General features: G+C 39.9%; 1 protein-coding gene across 1 annotated transcript in view; it reads left to right on the top strand.

The window, feature by feature from the left end:
- DNAJB6 (DnaJ heat shock protein family (Hsp40) member B6) overlaps positions 1 to 22695 on the top strand; it is an 80493-nt gene that overhangs the window by 1020 nt on the left and 56778 nt on the right. Inside the window, exons 2-4 of the mRNA XM_006264383.3 lie at positions 15112 to 15216; positions 18710 to 18819; positions 22190 to 22249. Of these exons, the coding sequence (XP_006264445.1) occupies positions 15152 to 15216; positions 18710 to 18819; positions 22190 to 22249 (235 nt within the window). The 5' untranslated portion in view covers positions 15112 to 15151. The remainder of the gene's footprint in view (positions 1 to 15111; positions 15217 to 18709; positions 18820 to 22189; positions 22250 to 22695) is intronic.

Below are 22695 nucleotides of genomic sequence, written 5' to 3'. Positions count from 1 at the left end.
TTCACTTTTTCTATTTTGTTTTCTGTTTTTTTTTTTTTGCTATAAATAAGGGGAGGAGAGCAACATTAAAGCTTTTTTTTTTTTCCCCCAACAAACTTCACTTTTTAATTTTTGAGGGGGGAAAGGAATTTTTGAACCAAACTGTTTCCCTTCCTTTGAAGTCTTTACTGGAGACTAACCCTAACCCTAACCCCCTACGCTTTCAGCCATCTCTACGCTAAAATATTTCTCTGTAGTTGTTACAGCTCTGCTGTCTAATAAATGCCACTTTTATTTGTTGTGTGTTCCAGTGCTGACTTTCTAGTCCTTTAATCTGTTGCCTCCCTAATTCCCAGTTCATCCTTAAAGACTGCCAGGGGAGCAGCCACCATGCCCTCCCTGTCCTCTGCAGCAGCCTCTCCCCCTAGTACTCTAAGAAGATTTGTCTCTGAGACTGATACAACTTGTCAGACTCTGGACTTCAGTTTTGCAAAATGCCGGTGGCTCAACATGATTTAAGCGATATGTTATGCTTTTTATTTAACCATCTCCTGTCTGAGGGTCCACTAGGAACCATGAAGTATGGCAACAGTAACCAGATCAAACTAGTAACTGTCCTGTCACTCTTCACTATTGTCTAGCTCCCATAGATGTGCTTAAACTGTTTATGAGAAGAAGAGGCACCTCTTTGTCTTCAAGCCTTCCATTTCAGTCAGCAGAGTAACTAGTAGTTAGTGGCTTGTACAGGGAGGGGGAGGAGGGACTTTTTTATTTATTTATTTATTTATTTTTTACTTCGTGCCTGTGAGCTCTTTTCATGAACCAAGATGTAATTGGGTTTGGTGTTATACCAGTAAAACAGAAAGCTGACCTTGCCTTAAAGACCTTCTACTCTAAAGATGCCTGACAAGAGGCAGCATTAGTATCTCCAACAATGGAAATACCTTCTCTTTACTGGCCCGATATAAATTGGTAGAGAATCTGCACTGTAGTGAACTTTACTCTGCTTTGATATGGTTACTTCATGGTTGCTAGTGGACCATCAGGCAGAAGATGGTTATGTGCAGAAAGTGTGGTTGTACAACCTTAACTGTAGGCCAGTGGTTTTGAGGCTTCTCATTTTTGGCTGGGAGAAGAGATTTTCAGTTAAATCGTGTTAGTATAAAAATGTTTTTATCCTCTTCCTGAATTTCTGTATGCTAATGATCTTTATATCATATCCCGCAAAACATCTGTAAAACTGTTTATACAGGTTGTATGGCCAAAATGCTTACACATTTAAAATTCAAATGCTTAATAAAACTACTAGAGAAAGATAATTGCAGAAATGTGGTAAGCTGAAGCACTTGTGCTGCTGACCTACAAAGATTTTTTTTATGGTTAGTTGAAATTATGAAGCTCCCCTATAATTCTTCTGTAACTTTTTTACTTAAAGCAGAATCAATGCATATCTTTCACTTACTGAAAGTGAAACAAACTATAGCAGTTTGTTTGAACTGCTTGTTTGTTGAAACAAACTCCTCTTGCCTGTGGATACCTTTCCCCTCCCTCCCAGCTGCCACATCAGGTATGCTGGGGGCAGGGAAAGATAATGGGTCCTTGGGCTGGATCCGGCTTGCAGATGGGTCTCAATATGGGCATGTGCTGTGTGCCTTGTAGGTCGGATCAGACCCAGGGGCAGCATCAGGGCTGGATCTGTTCCACCCCTGAACTATAGGCTTGTAGGTTTGATTCAACTCTTGCCAACAGTAACTTGCGAAGTTGTAACTTAATGTTTAGTAAGAGAACTGTGGTTTCATCTAACTTTTAGCTTTTTCAGTTTGATAGGGTGCGGCCACATGTGGTGTCTTACAGTATGGTAGGATGCATGCTTGTTGCATTAGCCACTCCATGATAACTGTCCATATGTCCACTCTTGTTTTATGGTAAATGTCCTACCGTCACTGAGGGGCGAGCAACCTCACGTTTCCCATGCGATGAGCATGCACATGGACGGTTGCCATGAAGTAGGTACAAACATGCAGGGAATCTTGTAACTTGTTTGTGTAGCCATAAACTTAGTTTAACTATGCAGTTCTTGTACAGATAATTTTTTCTTTAGTAACTTTCTGCAGTAACTGATAGTCCCTATAAGAAACTTTTAAAATAATTGTAGTAAGGAAATAGATTGTGGTACAGTGACTCATTTGAGCTGTTTTGGTTTCCTATTTAGTTTTCTGGGTTTGCTATGACTCTTGTACCCTGAACCTGTATCCGATGTGTATCATCTACCTTTTAATTACCACAAAAAACTTGTTCCTTCCTGAAAATTTACATGTTTAGACTTGGGTCAGCGGATTTTTTACAATAACATTTAAGGTTGGTATACCACAGTTGAGCTGTGGGATTTGGAATAGCTTTCAAAACTGAGGACTTAAGTCTTTGCAGTCTGAGGCCAGGCTGCTTGTTGAAATGCTTAAGATTTGTGTTTAGTATCTTTAAAAAAAAAAAAAAAAAAAAAGTGTATCTGTTTCCTTTTTCTTTTATGTCTAGCTTGGCTGTTTTTATTAATAGGAGAGCATAGGACATATCTGTAAAACTGCATATTAATCCATGTAGTCCATGTTTTGGACCACAGGATTCTAAATTTTGGGTTAGACCGGAGGTTAGTTAAGCGCATACTACCAACTGTTCAGAGGAAAGTCTAAGAATGATGTGGTTAGCTATCATTTTTATCTCTAATTGTCTTGAACCTTAAAGTTTAATGCTTTGTGTGTCCTTTATAGACTCTTTCTTTTTTAGTGCTGGTTATAGTAAATACTCATATTTTTAATACCTTAAACATCTGTTTCCCTTTTCAGAACTTCTTTTTTTAAGTTCTTAGCCTTGATAACTTTCTATGACAGTTCTGTACTCTAAACATACTTGGGAAAAGTATTTATTTCCATTAGTTCTGAATTTCCAACCTCATTTATTTAATTGTATGTCATGTTCTCATGTTAAGATGGGGGACTACTGAAGCTCTCAAGCTACTTATGATCGCAGTTTACTCTGTCTTCCTATTTGCTTATTTTAAGGCAAACAGGCCATCTAGTCTGGAGAAGACTGAGGGGAGAGTTGATTAAATCTTCAAATAACTGAAGGGTTATTCATAAAGAGGATGGAGATTGGCCTTTTCTCTGTGGCCATAGGGGACAGGACTAAGAACAATGACCTCAAGCTGCAGCAGAGGAAATTTAGGTTGCAGATTAGGAAGAGCTTGCTGAGTATGAGAGTGGTCAGGCATTGGAACAGGCTACCTGGGTTTCAGAATCTTCATCCCTGGACACTTTGCCAGAGCAGGTTAAACAAACATTTGACTGGGATGGTTTAGTCTAAGGTGAATCTGCCTCGAGCGGGGGGCTGGACAAGAAGACTTCATGAGCCTTTTCAGACCTACTTCCCTATGATCCTAATTTTTTCCTCTCTCCTTCCCCTCTCCCCCACCTTTTTAAAGGACTTTTTTTGTCTTGTACCCCTCCTGTGAACCTCCTGTAATCCTACATTTTCCTTTTTTTCTTTTAGATGGCATGGCCATTCAGCCAGCAGTACAAATTATGTTGAATTATTTATTTATATAAATGGAACAGTTCCATACTCTGCTCCATACCATTTCCTGTGCATCTTAACTTCTTGTTTGTTTTTTGACCATGCTGTATATCAAATGATTGTCTGCTGGGGTGCACAGGTCCCTCTCCTGAGATGCTCTGGCTAATTTAGAACACTATGAACTGGATGAGCAGTTGTAAACATTATGGGGAAGAAAAAAAATCTGTTTGTTAGTGTTACAGTTTTTCTTTATGCATTCACCTAGCTTGTGTAGGTCTGTTCAGAGCTCCTCAGAATCTTTACTGGTCTTGACCTGAGCCACCTTGTCATCTGCCATCTTTGCTACTTGGCAGTTTGTACTGTACCATATTTTCTTGCATACCATGTGCCCTTGTATGAAGATACACACTTTTTTGGGGTGGCAGAATGAATAAATTATTTTTTCCAGAATTTTATCTGACTCATGACAGAGGGCAGGAGCGAAGTACACTCTTGTGTCACTTGCCCTCCCTTTGCTGCTCAGCCAGAAACTAGAGGTTTAACCCTCTCACAGCTGCTGCCAAACAGGCAGCAGCTTTTGGCTCAGCAGCAAGGGGAGGGTGAATGATGCTGAAGAGTGGACTCTGCCCTTGCTGCATGCTGCCAAAGGGGAGTATGGCCCCCAGCAGCCATTCTTGTGCCCCAGTGCCTCAATTCCAGTGTGAAACTTGCCTTTCTTGTTTAATACATGTCGTGTGTCGTCTCCCCCCCCCCTCCAATTTTGGATGTCTAATTTTTGGGGAAAGGGTGCTTATGTATGTGGTATGCAAGTGAAGAAATAAGCAGGTAGGTATATTTCAAAGTGATATACATTAGTCCCCTGGTTAGTTTGGAACCTGAAGTTGCCCAGCTGGTAACCTTTTGCCATTATGAAAATTATCTGTTTAATTTTCCCTTTTATGTGCCTGTTAAGCTTTATCCTATGATAATACTTCACCTCTTATTAGTCTCTAATTAATTACTTTATCTAGAAAGCTATCATAGACCATATCCATAGCTTTAAGAAGGTCTAAATTATATTGACAGTTCATCATCCAATATGTCACTGATGTACTCAAATAATTGAGAGATTAATGATATACTTTTCTCCTTTTATAAAACAGAATTGTTGGATCATGTCATATAATGATAATCTAGTTTATTCTGTTTCAGGATGCCTTCATTTAAACACAGCCTTTAAAATGCCTTTTTTTCTTTAATCGTCATTTAAAGTGTGTGTGTGTGTGATTTCCCTTTTCTTGATTTTTGGTCTTGTTTTGCATTCTGTACATTAAATGAAGGTTGCCCCAGGTTGGCTGCAGTGGTGCACAGATCCATTTCCTGTGATACTCTGGCTAATTTGGAGTCCTGTAAACTGGATGAGTAGCTGTAAACTTTATGGAGAAAAGATGTATGATCCAGTAAAAGATCACCCCAAAAGTCCTTGGTCTCAAATTCCAAAATATATTAAGTGTATGCCAATATAGCTCTATACTAAACTTGGTATGTTTGCTAATCAATTGACTATCATTAACTTGTATAAGGATTTGATTTGTTAAATAAATTGTAATTGTTGTGGTTTTATTGAAAAGAAAACAGTGAAAGATATATTTTTTTTATTTACTAGGTTTTTTTGAAGCAACGTTTGGATGGATATTGAAATTTAAAGATATAAAACAGCATTAAAATATTTTATTAATGAAAACATCTTTCATTTCTAGATATGGTTCTTCCTGATTGTTTTGTGTATTCAAATCTCATTCATTAGAGAGATTACTTCCGTTAATAACCTATTTCTAATTGATATTGGCTAGATTTTAAATGATACCCAGGTACCTAACGTTTTAGGTGTTTTAATGGTCCCAGTTGGCATCTAATCTGCATTATTAGATGTGTAAGCTATTTTAGCCCCATGTCTTTCCAGTTTAGAATTAATAGGCACAGCTTTTTTTTTACTCAGACTCGCTTGCAAAGACAAAAAAAGAGGCAATACATGACATTAATATTAGTTAAAAGCTTTGTGTTACAAAAGTTAAAGATTTCTTTCCCTTGATTCTGTATCCCTTTTACTGCCACTGTTCCTTTGGTTTCTATTTCAGTTATTCTCATAATTTTCAAGAAGAAGGATTTCAGTTTTTTCTGTCCCCATCTTTTCTTATCTGTAAGCTGGTTTTCTTTTACATGTCTTGGTTTTTGCCTTTTACGGGTTTGCTCCGTGCTTTCTCATTAATGTTGGCAGGAGCCTGTAGCTGCTGCCTGGTGCACCTTGCCACTCACTTTCTTTTTGGAGCTTGCATCCTCTGTTGAAGCAAAGTAGGCACAGGTGGCATTCTTCAGAAAAGTAGAATTGAAAGGTTAGCAGTCCTTGTGACTTCAGTCTCTGGTGACTTGGACCCTCTTTTGGAATAATGCCTTTACCCAAATTGTTTTTTTTCTCTTCTATTAGGGAAGGGTGTTTTGCATAAATAAAAGATTAAATGAACTTTTAGCATTAACTTTTTTGTTGACAAGTGTTCAACTATTATATAACAGTTGCAGTCTTCATGTGACCCTCCATGCTTTTTACATTTACTTTTTACATATGTTTTATATATATCATTAGTCTAAGTTACTGCATCTCAGTCTGGAACTCTATTTTACTTCTTGGCCTCTTGTGGGCTCAGATTAAGTGTTAGCCTGTGTCTCCTGGCATCTCCATGTTCAATAGCGAGGTGGATTTCAGGTTACGTTGAAAGTTCCCAAGATTTTAAGATGTCCTAGGCTCTATTCTCTGCAGGTAATACCAGTTGTAATAAAGAGTCTTGACATTCTGACAGTGTTTCAATGATACAAATAAGACTTGGATGCCTTAACTAATTTCATGGGTGTTGGCATTCATAACAGACAGATATATTAAAGGGTAAACTGGAAATGGTTTGAACAAGTAGTATGCTTGACTTGTTGCTTGTGAAGTGTCAGACTTGGGTCTCCACACAAGTTATGACTTGTTGGCTATGTCAATATTGCATGAAGAAATTTACAGCCCAGAAACAAGTGATGTTTGTTTATTATCTTTTGAAATAATTAAATTCTCCTGGCTTTAAATTCAGCCTCTTGGTGTTTAGTATTGTGTACTTACTGGTTTGGGAGTAATAAGAAGCATAGCAGATGAAAAGTTAAACTAAGGGAGAGAAGACCTTTTGTGCAAATTGGGGTATATATTACCTGGGCTGTGAGTTGTCCTTAGCAGCCATGACTATAACAGAGGTCTTGAATGTTTTTGCTTTCTCTTGCCTATATTTTAAAAGAAATGAATTTCTTCTAACACTAAATTTGCTAGTATTTTAATTAAACTTGCTTTACTGGGCTAATTGCTAGAAGCTTGACCTTAGACTGAGGCCCCTGGAAGTACTTAAATTCCCAGATCCCTCATTTAAGCACAAGTGACATCTCAGAGCTGGTGCCCAGCTCCACAGAACTATTCAACTTCTCATAGACGGAAGTGAGAATCCTGGAGGCCCTGCAGTATCCTGCAAAGCATCAGGTGTTTTTTGCTATCATTATAGCTGCATCTTCTTAGAGTGCCCTTTCTTCGTTCTTTTCTTGAGGTTGCTTAAATTGATGTAAAACTAGTGGGAAAAGACTAGCACTCATGTGAGCTAGCAGGTCAAGACAAAGTGTTGCAAACGAACTCAATCCACTGCTTCTAAATGTCATTAAAATAATTACAGAGCAAATGACCTTTCAGTTCAGGAAATTGCAGACCCAGCTGGACTGACAGTTGCACCAGGGCCTCTCCTGATGGTATCTTTCTAGTAAAATGTAATTGTATGAAGTTGGGCATGTTATTCCCCAGCCAGTACTAAAGACCTCTTTCATGCCCCCCGATTAACTTCCGTCCGCGTCCCCCTGCCCCCCAAAACACAGTTCCATATGCCAAACAAAATGGTGGCATGTTATGGTTAATCAAAGTTGGCCCAGCATTAACCACAGTACTAGTTTCCCTCTGTTTCCATAGTTTCAGGCAATCCATGGCATTTCTAGTAATGCTCTGTCCCATAAGCCCTTCCTTATGATGTAGAAGGGGTACATTATAGTTTGATCAACTTAGTTACCTTGGCATGACTGCAAAAATCATACTTGTTAGCTGCCCATATTCTAACTTAAAATAGGAGCAGTCAACTTAGAGCATGTTGGTTTCTCTTAAGCAGCCAGTTGAGCTAGCAAGACAGGACATGTACTGTCACTTGCCTAGTATGAGTTTCTTCCCTCCTTTTATTCACAGGTGTAATTCGGGCTTCTAAAAGTTGTATAATGTGCTGCAAAATAAGACCTTTTTTGAGGTCAAGACTAATGGTCTGTATTGCTCGGAGACGTAACTGGATTTAAGCTGGGGTGGGGGTTAAAATAAATAAGTGTTTTATTTTAGAAATTATGTTCTAGAAGGCAATTCTCATCTCACTTTAGTTATAAAATAATGTGACAATAGCTCATGTAATTTTTTCCCTCTTGTTTCCATGATGATTACTTATTCCCAGTTTGCATGGTCTGTCTGCAATGTTCTTTACTAGTGCTGTATATTCATCTCTTCTATCTTATCTCCTTATAGGAAGGTAGTTCATAGTTATATCTAAACTATATGAAGTATTGCTGAGATATCAGCTGTACTTTTACTTTCTTCATGTTGGTTAATATAATCCCTTATTACATTACATTAGCTCTGATTAGCAACATTTCTAGTTCTTCATCTTCCCCGTAGCAGAAGCATTCATGTCATGGCCCTGTCAGATTCTAACGAATCTGTCAATTCTGCTAAATACTGTCATCAGCAGTCTCAGACAGGACACAGAAAGAAGAACCTTTCTCAGATTTGCCTTGTTTCCTTTTTTAATCATGTTAGCTTAAGTTTGTACTTGGAGAGAAGTTTGTACTCTTAATTGTGACAATTAAGAAAACCTGAAGTTGTGTGTAACTTTTGAACTTAAAATAACTTCCTCTGCTACTTTCAACAGCTTTACTAACTTTTTATCTTTTTGCTAACTCTTAAAGACTTGAAATATTTTTCAGACTAAAAATATGAAATTGCAGAAATCACAATAGATTGTTTGATAAGCCTTCTTATCACTTCAAAATCTGTTGCTGGGTAAATAAGTTTTTAAATATCCACTGCTGTTTTAATGATTTCTTCCCTTGGCCAATTTAAATCATACTGCTTTAGAGTACTAGGCACTGTATATGCTTAAAATTAAAATTTCTTTATTCTGCTATGAATCATTTAGTATTAGCACAATGTTGTGCAGATGAAAGAAATAAATTAAAAATCTAATCTATGCTTGGGTTTTCTATTGTGGGAACTATATATTCCATATAGATGCACAGGTTGAGCACAGACAAGCAAATGTTGACATTAATGTTGGGTGGGTAACAGCAACTTTTTTTCTTGCTTGTACATAACACTATCTGCAGGGTTGTTGGTTGTAGCTGTGTTGGTCTAAGGACATAGGCAGGCAAGGTTCTTTGAGTAGATGCGATATCTTTTATTAGACCAACTGAGCAGTTGGAACAAAGTTCTTTGCAAGCTTTTGGGCATAAATGCCCTTCCTCAGGCACAGGGATACTGCTGTTCTGAGCTCTCCAAAGAATGAAAGAAGCTGAAAGTGTGACAGGAGGTCAGTGAGAGAGTGAATAGGTGAAAATTAGGAAAACCAATAGGTGTAGAAGGGAGGGGAGGGGTGGGAATGAGAAGGGAGACTCTGCTGTAGACAAGTTCTCCAAGGTAGAAAAGAGGCAGTCTGTGGAAAAAGTAAATAGCTGGAAATTAGAAAAGCAAAGGGTAGAGAAGGAGGCGAGGGGAGGAAGAGAGAGGTGAAATAATGGTAAGGTCAGGCGGGTACCTGGTGAATCAGACATCAGGCAGGTTGTAATGTGTCATAAACCCAATGTCTATATTGAGTCCATGATTTTGTGTATCTAGTAGATTTATGAAGTGAAGTTCGTAGGCTTGTCTACAAAAGGTGTTTTGTAAATTCTGTTTGAGGCTTAGAACTGAGAGATTGGAGAGAGTGGTTATCTTGTGAGAAATGTGCCCCCACAGGTAATTGGATATTTTTCTATGATGGATTTTCAGTGTGCATTCATTCTGGTGTGCAGTTGTTGCTTGGTTTCTCCTACATACTTTCCATCAGGGCATTTGCTGCATTGAATGAGACGTAACATTTCTGGAGGTGTATGTGTAAGATCCAGGAATGGTGATGGTTCTCTTGTGGAGTGTAGTAATTGTGGGGGTGGTGGCAGGTTTTGCATTTCTTGTCCTGACATGATCTGGATCCATTTATTGTGGTTTGGGTCATAGGGAGTTTGCTTCTGGTAATGAGGTTAGCAAGGTTGAATGCTTGTTTGAAGGCTAGGATGCGTGGTTCTTGAAAGATCTCTTTACAAATTGGGATGCAATTGTTTGAGGACTTTCCAGGTGGATTCCAGGGAAGGGTGGTATGTTATAACTAACGGTGTGCAATTCGTGGGGATTTTCTTGTTGTACTTCTGCAAATCTTCGCATGGTATCTGGGTGACTCCTTCAAAAATCCTATCTCTCTTGAGGAGCGTCCTTGTTGGACGAAGGCCCTTTTGAGATTTGTCAGGTGGTGATCATGGATATTTTCCTCAGTGCAAATTCAGTGGTATTGTAGAATTTGGCTGTAAATTACAGCTTACTTGGTGTGTTCAGGGTGATTGCTAGTTCTGTGTAGATATGAATGTCGGTTCGTGGGTTTCTTGTATGTGGTGGCTTGCATTTTACCATTTTGGATATTGATCATGGTCAGAGCCATCCCTGGAGGTGTGTGGGGCCTAGGGGCATATCATCCTGTGTGGGGCCTGGAGGGGAGGATGAACGGCACCAGTGGAGTTGGGGGGGGGGGGGGGGTGGCAAGTGGCCAGAGCCAGTGGAGCAGCAGGGGTGGCAAGCTGCAGAGCCGGCAGTGCTTGGTAACAGCGGTACGTGGAGGCTGCGATGAGGCCTATATGACACTGACTGTGGGACCTCCTGAAGCACGGGGCCCGGGGCAGTTGCCCTGTTTTGCACCCATCTAGGGACAGCCCTGATCATGATGTCCAAAAAGGAAATGCTGGTGTTTAAGTATTTAAGAGATAGTATGATGGAGGGGTGACGATTGTTGAATTGTTGGTGGAAATCAATCGGAGACTACAGGGCTTCAGTCCAAATGATGAAGATGTCTCTAACTGAAATATGTATGCTTTCATATCATCTACAGCAGTGGTGTCTTACCTTCCGGCCCTGCAAGCCAATTGAGTGGTGTATGGGGTTGGTCCATAGTTGCAACCCCTTCATGCCCAGATCCAGCTGCACACCAGTCTGAACCCACTCATGCCACGTGAGTCTAGAAATTTGGCAGCAAGGCATTGGCAAGTAATACTTCCACCACTCCCTTGTTGTTAAAGTTCCAGACCCTTACGAAGCCCTGTGGGCCAGATGATGCATGTTTCTGTGCCAGGGATGGAACACCCCTTACCTACAACCCTAAATCTATATCTGTAGCGTTTCATAATTATGGGGGGTCCCCTTGAAATTCAGTGGCAGAGAGGGTATAACCCACTTCCTGATAAGGTTTAGAAAGTGAGTATTTAACTTTTAGCACCCATTTACTAAACTTTGTTAAGAACAGTTGGCATGTAATTCTGTAGTCATTTGACTTGCACTCAGTAGTTAGGTTAATTTAGGTGGGACCCACTTGTGCAATCAAACTGCCACTATTGTATGCTTCCTATGTAATAAGCTGTGGATTATTACATAGGATGTATGACTTGTTATATCTACCCACATGACTTCGGTATATAAATAGCAGAACCGTACATGTTGCTACACACCTGAAAGTGATAGTATGGGATCCCACTGGACTACTTGTTTTTTACTTTCTATATGGGGCATACTTAACGAGTCCTCAACCCTCTTCAGTACATCTGAACATTGCCCCCTTGTACATATGACACTAGCATAGCCTTTTTGGGTAGTATCTTGCATCCTTAATGTTAGCATAGCTATTTATGCTGCATTTTCCAAATTAAAGTGATTGGGGGTGGGGGGGGTAGGAGGGGAGCTGAGGGAGAGGAAAAAGGTAGTGTCATAGCAGGGCTTCAGAATACACCACAAATTGGCACTAGCACTTAAACTTCATTATTTTTATCTCTGTGTCAGTACTGCCAGAGTGTGCCCTTCCATTCATATATGAGGTAGAAGCCCAGCTTCTGTACATTTGGTCTCGGAGTGCATCAGATCAGGGCATGTTATGGTAATTTATTGTGCAGTAGAGAGTCTTTCTCCTAGATTATCCCACCCGTACTGCCTGTTTCTTGCTAGTTCCCATCTACTAAATTGTCTTGTAAGATCCTCCCTTCTCTTCTGTAAACTGGCATTGTTGCATATTACTGTCATGATGGTTACGTTGGATTGTATGAATGCTTAGTTAAAAGAACAGCAAATGTATTCAGTATTGTTGGAAGTATTTTGTGGAGTAGGGGTTTAAGTGCAAAAACAACCTACTTTGGAAGAAATTGCTATTCTAAGAAAGCTGAGTTATTCACTTGAGAAGATGATCCCATGATGAATCGCAAGTGAACTGTTGCTGAACATTCTTTAGTTGCAAATGTAGACAAGGCAAGTTTATATTCTGCTGTGTGTTTAGAAACAAAATTTAGCCTGATCTGTGCTAGAATGCTTTCTGAATCTTTTCAGAGAGCAAATGTGGAATTATGTTAAGAGTTAACAGATCCTGGACAGCCTTGCAAAAATTCCATCTTAAGCAAGTAATAACTGTTTTAAAGGGAGCAGATCAGGTTGGAAAGCTACTGCCGTTTTAATACATGAAAGTTGACTTCTGGCTTTGCATCATTTGTTTGCAAAACTTTACTGAAATATATGCAGAAGTCATATTTTGGTCCAGTTTGTTTCTGAAGTTCAATTTATGGACAGAGCCCCAAGAACTTCTTTCTAAGCCATGCTTTCCAACTCCCATGCTAGTTTATATAGTCTTCACTAAGAAGATATTCTGTTGAATCGTTCTTGAAGGGATGCGTAGATGTTTTACTTTGCGTTATGGGGATATAGTTCACAGCAGTTATAGTTTCTAGTAATTATGATCACAGGTAGCATACATTAGGGCTCTAAACTTCATGCTACTGCTGGAGTTGGTGTATCTTGCTCTCCATCATATGATCTCAAAACTGTGCATTAGAGCAGCATTTCTCAACCCATGGGTTGTGACCTAAAAATGGGTTGCAAAAAATATGAAAGGGTATATATGACCAGACTTTAAGAATGGATTCTTCTTTAAAGGAGGAATAAGTGGGAAACCGTGGCTTTTCCCTTGCAGGCTGGCAGAGTTCCAGCATGTGAGAGAGAGGCTGCTTGGATCCCCCCCCTCCCCCCCCCCCCCCCCCCCACACACACACTGTGGGGCTGGGGGTGGGGGGTACTGGGTCAGGAGTGAGGAGTACTGGGTCAGGATTGGCCATGGATGTTTACAAATGGGTCCTGGTACAAACAAAGGTTGAGAATCTCTGTATTAAAGAACTGTTCTGAGACTCTCAAGTTGAATTCTATTTGAGTTGTTTTGCAGGATTGAGTTATTCTCCAGTTAGGACTTCCAATAGCATGGCCCAGCAGCATAGCATATATAACCACATCTGGGCTGCTGTTTTGAGCAGGCAACCTTTAGTCACTGTTTGAAGGAGTATGAAAATGTACTTTATACATGTAGGAAACAAGTATTATTTCTTTTGGCCTGGATTGCATGTCCTGGTTTCATTCATGATGGATTTTAAATGGTCAATTCTTTATCATACTTTTGCACTAAATTCTATACTGTGGCTTCATTTAATTGTCCTTTTCATCTAAAGATTACATAAAAGTTTAACTTTGGAGAAAAAGCCTCAGAGTGAGGTTGCAGTACAGCGTTTCTAAGATTGGGAGAACAGCTTATGTTGCATAAACAAAGTTCAGTAGCTTATTACCACGACGTTTTAAATGAGGTCTCCCACTCGGCTCAAATATAAACAAGTCTCTCATGTTTAAGTGCTGTTCTTTGGAGGAGAAGTTTAGGAGCAATGAGAAAAATTTCACAATCTCTGTTAAGTGTAGTAGGTAATAAATCAGTGGTTCTTATGTAGAAGTCAAAAGTGAAACTAGCTAATATAAGTTTGGACAATGCAAAAATCAAATTGTGAAATAATGAAACTAAAACTAGCTTTATTTAGTGAACTGTTAGGAAACTCGCTTAGTCTTGTTGTTCTATTAACCTGTTGTCTCCAGTGCTTGAATTGCAGTGACTTTACTATTCTTAACAGATGGGCAAGCCAACCTTTATCTGGTCAGGAGCTTGGAAAAAAAATATAGAAATACAGAAGAGCTGAGGTGATTGGAAATATTAATGGAAGAATGCTACTGTCACAGACAGCAAACCAGCTCTAGTAGAAGAGGATGAAGTGGTAGTTGAGATCCATAGCGTGTTTTAGGCATTGCAGATACTATTCCATTTCAGTGGCACCTGATGTGCATGTCCTTTGTCCATCACTTAACACTGACCGAAAGCTTACCTACTTTTTAAATGGGACAAGATTGGTACTTCAGATCAAATACAGTGTCACCTGTAAAGAAATTCCTTTTTTTGGTGGCTTTACGCTTAAGAAAACAATATTTCTTTGTTTGAAAATGGCTTGCTTGCTGATCTAGATTTTCTGAGAGGTGATGAAGTACTCCTTGCCTGGCTGTATATTTAGTATGAAAAGTGATAGAGCTAACCAGCAAATTAGTTCTGCTTTTATAGCATTGTAACGTTATGCACATATTTGAGTCTGTACAGTTTCAAGATATTTAACCTTTTTGGATAAGGCTTTTAAATGAACAGTTTCTTAAATGCATTGTTATGCAGTTTCCTTTGCTTTTTAAGGATCTTAATCATGCATATTACTAGAAATTCTGGAGGTATCTTTCTGAGTTTTTTTTGTAGTAGTTGTGACAAACTAGAATTGTAAGCTCTTGAGGCAATTGTACCTTTTGGATACTCTGCTTGAATGGAGGAGCACAGTAGAAGTGATATCCTGGTGTGAAGGAGGTGCTAGGGAAACACAATGGCCAAGTTTCATAATGGTGAGGCTTTTTATTATGCTTATGTGAAATAGAAAAGTGACTGTAGTGTCAATAAGAGAATTTGAAGTAGTTGTTTTTTTTTGGGGAGGTTCCCATTTGAGGAAAACTATTCCTTTAGTCATTTATTGATATTCTTTCTGCAAAAAATAAATGGTTTGGCAGGCCCATTGTCTGTCTCTAAGTCTCGTTTTGGTTTCAATGCCAATTGAAATGTTTATGAACTCTGTGATGAGAGAACTGAAAGCACCTGAACCCAAAATTACAATTAGTAACTTCTCTTATTTTTCAACATAAGATTGGCCTGTTGGGGTATTCTACAGAAGTGGGTAGTTTAGAGTCCATTAGTGGGAGAATAATCTTTTATTACTTTGTGGTATTGTTTAGTTTAAACTTTCTTTTAATTGCAGGAATTGAATTTGTTGCTGTAAACAAGACGATTCTTAAAAGATGGTGGATTATTATATGGTTCTAGGAGTGCAAAAGCATGCCTCACAAGATGACATTAAAAAAGCGTAAGTACTATTATCTTGGTTTGTAAAATTTTGCTTGTAAATCTTCATGAGTAAACTCGTGCACTTGGTCTCTAGATCTTAATACTCATATCAGTATTTCCAATATTCAATTTTACATCTTGGAAACCTAATTTCTGAGAGATCAGTAATGCTCTGGAAAACTCAAATTTTATTAACTTAACTTAAGGGAAACCATCAGTTATACAAGTGTTTCACACACTAAACTATGGAATGTTTCTCAATACCTCCTTCTATTGAATGTTAATGCTGTGGGTGTAAACCTTTCTCCTGGGAGAGCCTTTTTGTTCTGGGATCCTCCTGCACACTTACTAATCAATTATCCTTCTTTAAGTACCTAGGAGATATGCAAGATAAAATGTAGTAACACTTACTGTGGACAATGCTGTGTATGTCTCAGTTAATTGAGGTTCATTAAAGTTAATTCTCTCTGAAGTTTACTGCCTGTCATACAGATGTACCACGACAAAACATGAAGCACAAGTTGTTGTACTGCATGTTCTAGTTGTTAGCTTGACCACTTTTTCAAGGAATTAATTTACTTTGTTTTAAAAAGCACTATGCTAAGTGCTTTCACTATCACGTAACTCTTTCCAATTTAATTTTTTCTAAGACTATCCTTTTTAGGAGAAAAGGAAAATGTATATAAAGTACCTGCTTTCTTGAAAACTAGCTTTTCATTTTAAATGTGTTCTGGCTTCCACTTAGTGGACTGAACCTCTGGTATTGTAAACGGGTGAATGCAAATTTAAATTTGGAGGGTTTAGAGAACTTTAATATTGCTTGTAATTTAAGCTTGTCTGTTCCTTCCCCCCCTTCCTCCATGTTACAGGCGTGTATGTTGTAGCTGTGTTGGTCTAAGGACATAGGCAGACATGGCTCTTTGGGTGAATCTGATATCTTTTATTAGACTAACTTAAATATTTGGAAAAAAATGTTTGGCAAGCTCTCGGGTTTAAAAACCCTTTGTCGTGAGCATGAGTCACATAAGCAAGCTTGATGAAGGGTTTTTAAACCCGAAAGCTTGCTAAACATTTTTTTTTCCCCCAACTATTTAAGCTGGTCTTAATAAAAGATATCAGAACCCTCCAAAGAACTTGTCTGCCCTTCCCTCCAGCCACTCTGTCCCCAGTTGCTTAAGATGGCCAGTTACAACCAACTTCTCCCCCTCTGCTTGTTGAAGATTGACTGGAATCTTTGAAAAGCTTGCTGTCTGTAGAACAGCTTTCTTGCAAGTTGTGAAAGATTTGGCAGCCCAATTCTTGTTTTCACTGATCTGTAAATATTATTCTCCTGCTCCATCTGGGGCATTGGAGGCTTAGGCTGATCGTACTTTGGTGTATTAAAAAAAATCCATATCACCTTCTCTTGTTTTTCTTCTGGACATGCTTGTAAGGACAGCTACTTGAATAAACATAGCTGCTGCTTGGGATCAGGAATGTAAAACCCAATTTTCTGAGAGCAGAGATTGGAAACCTATGGTGCACAGGCTGATTTTGCCTACAAAACAGTCTGGCTCAGATTGGGTGATTGGTGACATGGAGCTGTGGTCTGCCATCCATCCCCTTTGCTGTGGAGCCCACTGCATCTATGCTTAACTTTTGCTGCAGAGGGGCTGAGGATCAGTGGTAAGGGAGGGAGGGTAAGCACAGGCAATTTAGGGTAAGCATTGGCTGCTCCCTTCATGGGGGCACGAATTTGCAGCCTGTTACTGTGGGGTGGGTCTCAAAGGGTGGTCTGCACTGACAAAATGTTGCTGCCCCTGTTCTAAAGAATTTTCCCAGTGATGGGAATTGTGTATTGCATGTAGCTTCCAAATCGTGTCAGTCCTTTTGAATCTGAGGAAGGAAGAGTACCATTCCACAGAGCAAGCTCGTTGGTGATGCTCTGCTCCCCTTGTTGAATAATATTGCTCCCTCAGGATCCATGCTGTCCCCACAAGTTTGCCATCAAAAAGATGTCTTGCCTCTTTATTAATTTTCCTTATGATGGAGCTCCAAAAATATCCAGGCAAAATTTAATTCTACAAGGGAAGCACCTTCAGCAAGTTTGTGGATGACACCACGCTGGGAGGAGTAGTAGATATGCCAGAAGGTAGGGGTAGAACTCGGAGAAACCTAGACAAATTGGAGGATTGGGCCAAAAGAAATCTCATGAGGTTCAGCAAGGACAAGTGCCAAGTCCTGCACTTAAGATGGAACAGTCCCATGCACCAATACAGACTGGGGGTTGAATAGCTGGGCAACAACTCTGCAGAAAAGGATCTGGGGGTTATAGTGAACAACAAGCTGCATATGAGCCAACAGCATGCCCCTATTGCCAAAAAGGCATACTGGGCTGTATTCGTAGGAGTATTGCGAGCAGATCGAGGGGAAACGATTATTCTATTCAGCATTGGTGAGGCCACATCTGGAGTCCTGTGTCCAGTTTTGGACCCCCCACTACAAAAGGATGTGGACAAATTGGAGGGATTTCAATGGAGGGCAGTAAAAATGGTTAGGGGCTGGAGCACACGACTTCTGAGGAGAGGCTGGGGCTGCTGGGCTTATTTAGTCTGCAGAAGAGAAGATAGGGGATTTAATATTCACCTTCAGCTACCTGAAGGGAGGTTCCAAAGAGGATGGAGCTAAACAGTTCTCAGTGGTGGCAGATGGTGGTCTCAAGTCGCAGCCAGGGAAGTTTTAGATTAGATATTGAGAAAGTTCTTCCTAATAGGAGGGTAGTAAAGTACTGGAACAGGTTATCTCGAGAGGTTGTGGAATGTCTATCCATGGAGGCTTTTAAGACCTGACTAAACAGAGCCTTGGGTGGGATGTTGTAGTTGGAGATGGTCCTTCTTTGAGCAGGGGGCTGGTCTAGATCAGTGTTTCTCAACCCATGGGTCATGCCCCAAAAGGGGGTTGCAAGAATACATGAATGGGTCGTGAACAAACTTTAAAAATGGATTCTCCTTTAAAGGATGACCTCTTGAGGTCCCTTCCAACCCTAATTTTCTATGATTCTCTGAAGCAACTGCCTCCTGACTGGTGGTCTGCCGTCCCTCCCTCCTTCTCCCTTTCCCCATGCATCAGTGTAGTTCTGTGAATTTTTGTGTGGAAAAGGGGTAGGCAGAACAATTTTCTCTTGCTAGATTTCCTTCTGAAGAACTGTTGCTCACTGGCTCATCTAATGAAGGCAACTTACTTAAACAGTTATTGAGGGAATAATGGGATCTGCAGAAGGAGCTTAGTTGCAAGCTGTGTAGGTGGGAGTGCCTATCAGTAATTGATTTCCTGGTAAATTGTCACTTTCTTCTGCCAGCAAAGCTTCCCTTGGCATAGGTCTATAAATGGCATTAAGTATTGTGGAGTTAGTAAACATCATAATCAAGTACTTCCTATTTTTAAGTATTCTTCTTACATATAGCTGCCTAATGCTTATGTATGCATCTAATTAAAATGCAGCATGATTTTTTTTTCCCCTCTCTTCATTTTAGGTACCGTAAATTAGCCTTAAAATGGCACCCTGATAAAAATCCAGAAAACAAAGAAGAAGCTGAGAGGCAATTCAAACAAGTAGCTGAAGCCTATGAGGTTTTGTCAGATGGTAAGTACTTTGAAAGGGATCTGACACTGAAGGTTTGAGGTTTTTTATGGGAGGCACTGAAGAAGCAAGGGTATATTGCTTATGTGTTAAAGGGCTATTTTAAAGCTGGTCCACAGGAAATAAATGTGTTGCTTGGGCACAACTGTTTCCCATTACAAAAAAGCTAAACTCCTATATCACAGGTGTGGGGGATGCAAAGAAACTATGCAACAAGAAATCTAATGTATAGGAATTGTTTAGTATCCCTTTAGTATAGTATTGTGTAGTATCCCTTCCTTGCAACTTTTTGACTTTGAAAGAAGCATCCCTTTTGCCAGACCCTTGGCAACTGCTTATATGAACTATCAAACAAACAGTTTTAAAAGTTTATTCTCTAATTGGTTGCAGCTGTCTCTGCTATTTCTGGTGTGTAGATCAACAAAGACTTAAAGGGACAATATCACCATCTCTTATGTTCAAAATCAATTCACTAGAAAGGTGTTCATCCTTTGACATAGTCTGCCTTTTCTTTCCTCTATTTCCTCAAAAGATAAGTCTCATGCAATTGAATGTTTCTCTCTTTTCTGTCTATATACATCAACAATGCCAGAAATACTTGCCACACTTGGTCTGGTTGTAAGAAGTTAATTCTGCTTGGCAACTTTACTTTATACATCCCATACAAGTAGACACAGAAACTTGTTTAGCATATAGTAATATCTTTCCAGTCTTTTCTTAAATTTACCTACTAAACTCATGCGTCAGGTTAGCAGGAGTGAACACTAGGCCTGTGCGAAGCAGTAAGTATTGACTTTGGATTCAGCCAATTCAGGGGCACAGAGATTTGATTCAGTGCTGGGAGCAGGGGCTATACCTGCTGCCACTTGCCCCCTTCCTTCTGGAGCGAGCTACGCCTGCATCATACCCCCTGTCCCGGCTGGGCAAGTGGCGGCAGAGCAATGCAGGTGTGGCTTGCTCCGGGCAGAAGGGGGCAAGTGGCAGCAGGGCATATCCTCCGCTGCCAATACTATTGTGCCTGCATCCTGCCCCCCTGCCTGCCCCAGCTGAGCAAGTGGCGGCAGCGCCTGCATCCTGCACCCCACTCCCTCTGCTCCAGCTGGGAAAGCGCGGGCTGTTCCCTGCTGCCACTTGTCCCCTTCCACCCGGAGCGAGCCATGCCTGCATCGTGCTTCCCTCCACCTCTCTGCCAGCATAGTCCTGCTGCCACGCCTGCATCCCATGGCTCCTCCCCTCCCACCCCTGTCCTCCCACCCCAGCTGGGCAGCTCACCCCAGACCCAGTCCCTCCCTCTCCAATGCCCCTTTCCTCTGCCCCCACAGCAGCTGTGTCCAGCATGGTGTGAGGACTGCTGTCTGTTTAGTCTATGGACGAATCTCCGAAGCGGTGCCAAATCTTTTCCAAATTGGTTCGGAGGCTTCCAATTTGATTCTGACGTTTTAGTAGGTCTCCCGATTCAATTCTGATTTGGAGATTCAGTCACTGAATCAGGCCGAATCTCCTCTGAATCAGATTGGCTGCCAAAGCTTCGCACAGCCCTAGTGAACACCCCTTTTCACTTTGGAAATGTCTTTGAAAAATCGTACTCTGCCACATTCTCCAGGTATTCTCACTGCCGTGTATTCTCAAAATTTGGGCTGGTTTGGCAGGCAGCAAGCTTATTCACCCTTTCTTGTCTTTTGGTGGCTTCAGTTAAGGTAGAAATTTTATTTATGGGCAGTTTATTCTATAATTGTTCTTGCGCCCGGGCATCTTGCCCTTTCCTTGGAAGCATTATAAATTAGCAACTGGGCGTCGGACTAATGGACTTTTGGTCTATATCGTATGATAGTTGCTGTTTTAGTGTAATGCATCTTCTATGAAACTTTATTCCCACATCCAGATTGTATTGTTATGACACTGGATGGTCAGGTCAAGTAGTTTAATTCAAAGTGGCTAGCTTAGTTCCAGACACTGGCTGGAGATGCAATGCAGGGGTGTCAGATTCAATGCGGTTCTCTTAATGAAAGGGTGTCAGTCTTGCCAGGGGTGAGTGATTGTGGTGCTGTGGGAGTTAACACAGCCATTGCTTATCCCCTGTTGCCAGCACATATCCCCAACAGGGCTCTACAGCTGGGAATTTGGTAACAGGCTGGGTGGATTTTTGGCAGAAGAATAGCTGTGTGGAGCATTATTTGTGTAAAGAATGATTGACTCTTATAGTCATAAGACGCTGTTTCCCTGTAGTTCAAGAACAAATTAAATTCTCAAAATAGGCTTTTCTGTTCTGCTATCTGACCTGCAGGACTCCTCTCCCTTGCCTGCTGTCTTTTTTTTACCAACAGTTCATCATGTTTCATTGGCCCTTAGAAAGGCAATATACTAATTTATGAAGTACTTAAATTGGTGAGGTAACAGACTTGTCAGACAAAACTTTTCTTAATCAGCTGAAGTTTCTGAATGTTGTGTGCACATAGAAAAAACATTCAGCTTCTTTAAATCGGAGTACCTAAATGTTAACTGTTGAAGATGATTGCTCATTTTTTGGGAAAAAGAATAAGCAGTGGTCTTAAGCATGATCTTAGTGTCAGTCCATTTCCTGTTGAGTCTGATGGAAAGATTCCAGTGGACATTGGATCAGACTAGAAAGTGTTTGATGGATCAGATTCTCAAGCCAGAGACTTGCTTGTACTTCCAAAGTGTAATACCTATGAGGTGAGTGAGGAATGAGGCCTCACAGACCTGGTCAGGTTGACTGTCTTAACTACAGTTTTGTCTGAATGTCTGTAATGTGCATTTCTTCTTGTTCCAACCAAACCCTGGCTTGGGTTCAGGAGGGACTACAAACAATGGAGTTGCATGCCCAATATTCATTGATACATAAAATTTGAGGAAACCACTGATTTGGATCAGCTACTTAACACAGAACTAATCTGTTTTTCACTAATTGTCCCACCCCACTGTCACAACCCTACTTCTAGCAATAACTGCTTATCCTATGATAAGGTCTCTTTTTAGTCTGATTATAAAACACTGATACAGTTTTACTTGTTTTGCTATCTTGTTAAAGGTGTAAATGTGAAAACCTTGGCTTCCTTTCTACTTAATTAAAAAACAAAACAAAACTTGCATTTCAACATGAGAATTGCCCTATGAAAAGCAGGATGAACTGGACTGCTGCTTGTTTCTACTACGACTAAATTAGACATTTAACTTGAGATTTAGGAATTCTTGTTGCATTTATTCTGCTTTGGTTCTCCAAAATACTTCATTTTATATAACAAATGCAACTTAAATTAACTTTGGGATGGAATTCAATCGAGAACAACAGTGCTATATTTGGAAGTAGTAGAAATACAATATGTAACTCAACTGTGTAACTTTCTCTTTGTAGCTAAAAAACGTGAGATCTATGACAAGTATGGAAAAGAAGGCTTAATAAATGGAGGTGGAGGTACGTAGGCAAATTCTTTGTATGTAAGCAAACAACTGTTACGTAAGGCAGACTCCTTTAAGGCAAGCATTTGAAATATTTTGCACCAAGAACTAAAATTATTTTAAGATAAAATTTAAAAGTATGTGGGAATAGGGTTATACTAAAAGAATCAACGTGTGCCTTTTATATCCATTATCTCACTATTGGCTTATAAACTGTTATATCCCTAATACATAATGGTCTGGAAACTACTTTAACAGTTCAACTATGGGGACATCTGAGATGATGGAAAGATGTTGAAACTACTTTTCTGCTTGTAGAGTTTGCTTATTGGATAATTGTCGTACAAGAAGGGAAAAATAGAATAATTATAGTTACAATAGTGCATTTATAGATTACAGGATATTTTGTGTCAATTACTTATGTTAAATATATTTAAGTATTTGTCCTGTGAGGCATTTAGA

The sequence above is a fragment of the Alligator mississippiensis genome, chromosome 5, assembly GCF_030867095.1.
Source record: "Alligator mississippiensis isolate rAllMis1 chromosome 5, rAllMis1, whole genome shotgun sequence".
NCBI lineage: Eukaryota > Metazoa > Chordata > Crocodylia > Alligatoridae > Alligator > Alligator mississippiensis.
This window is presented reverse-complemented; position numbering and strand designations above follow the sequence as displayed.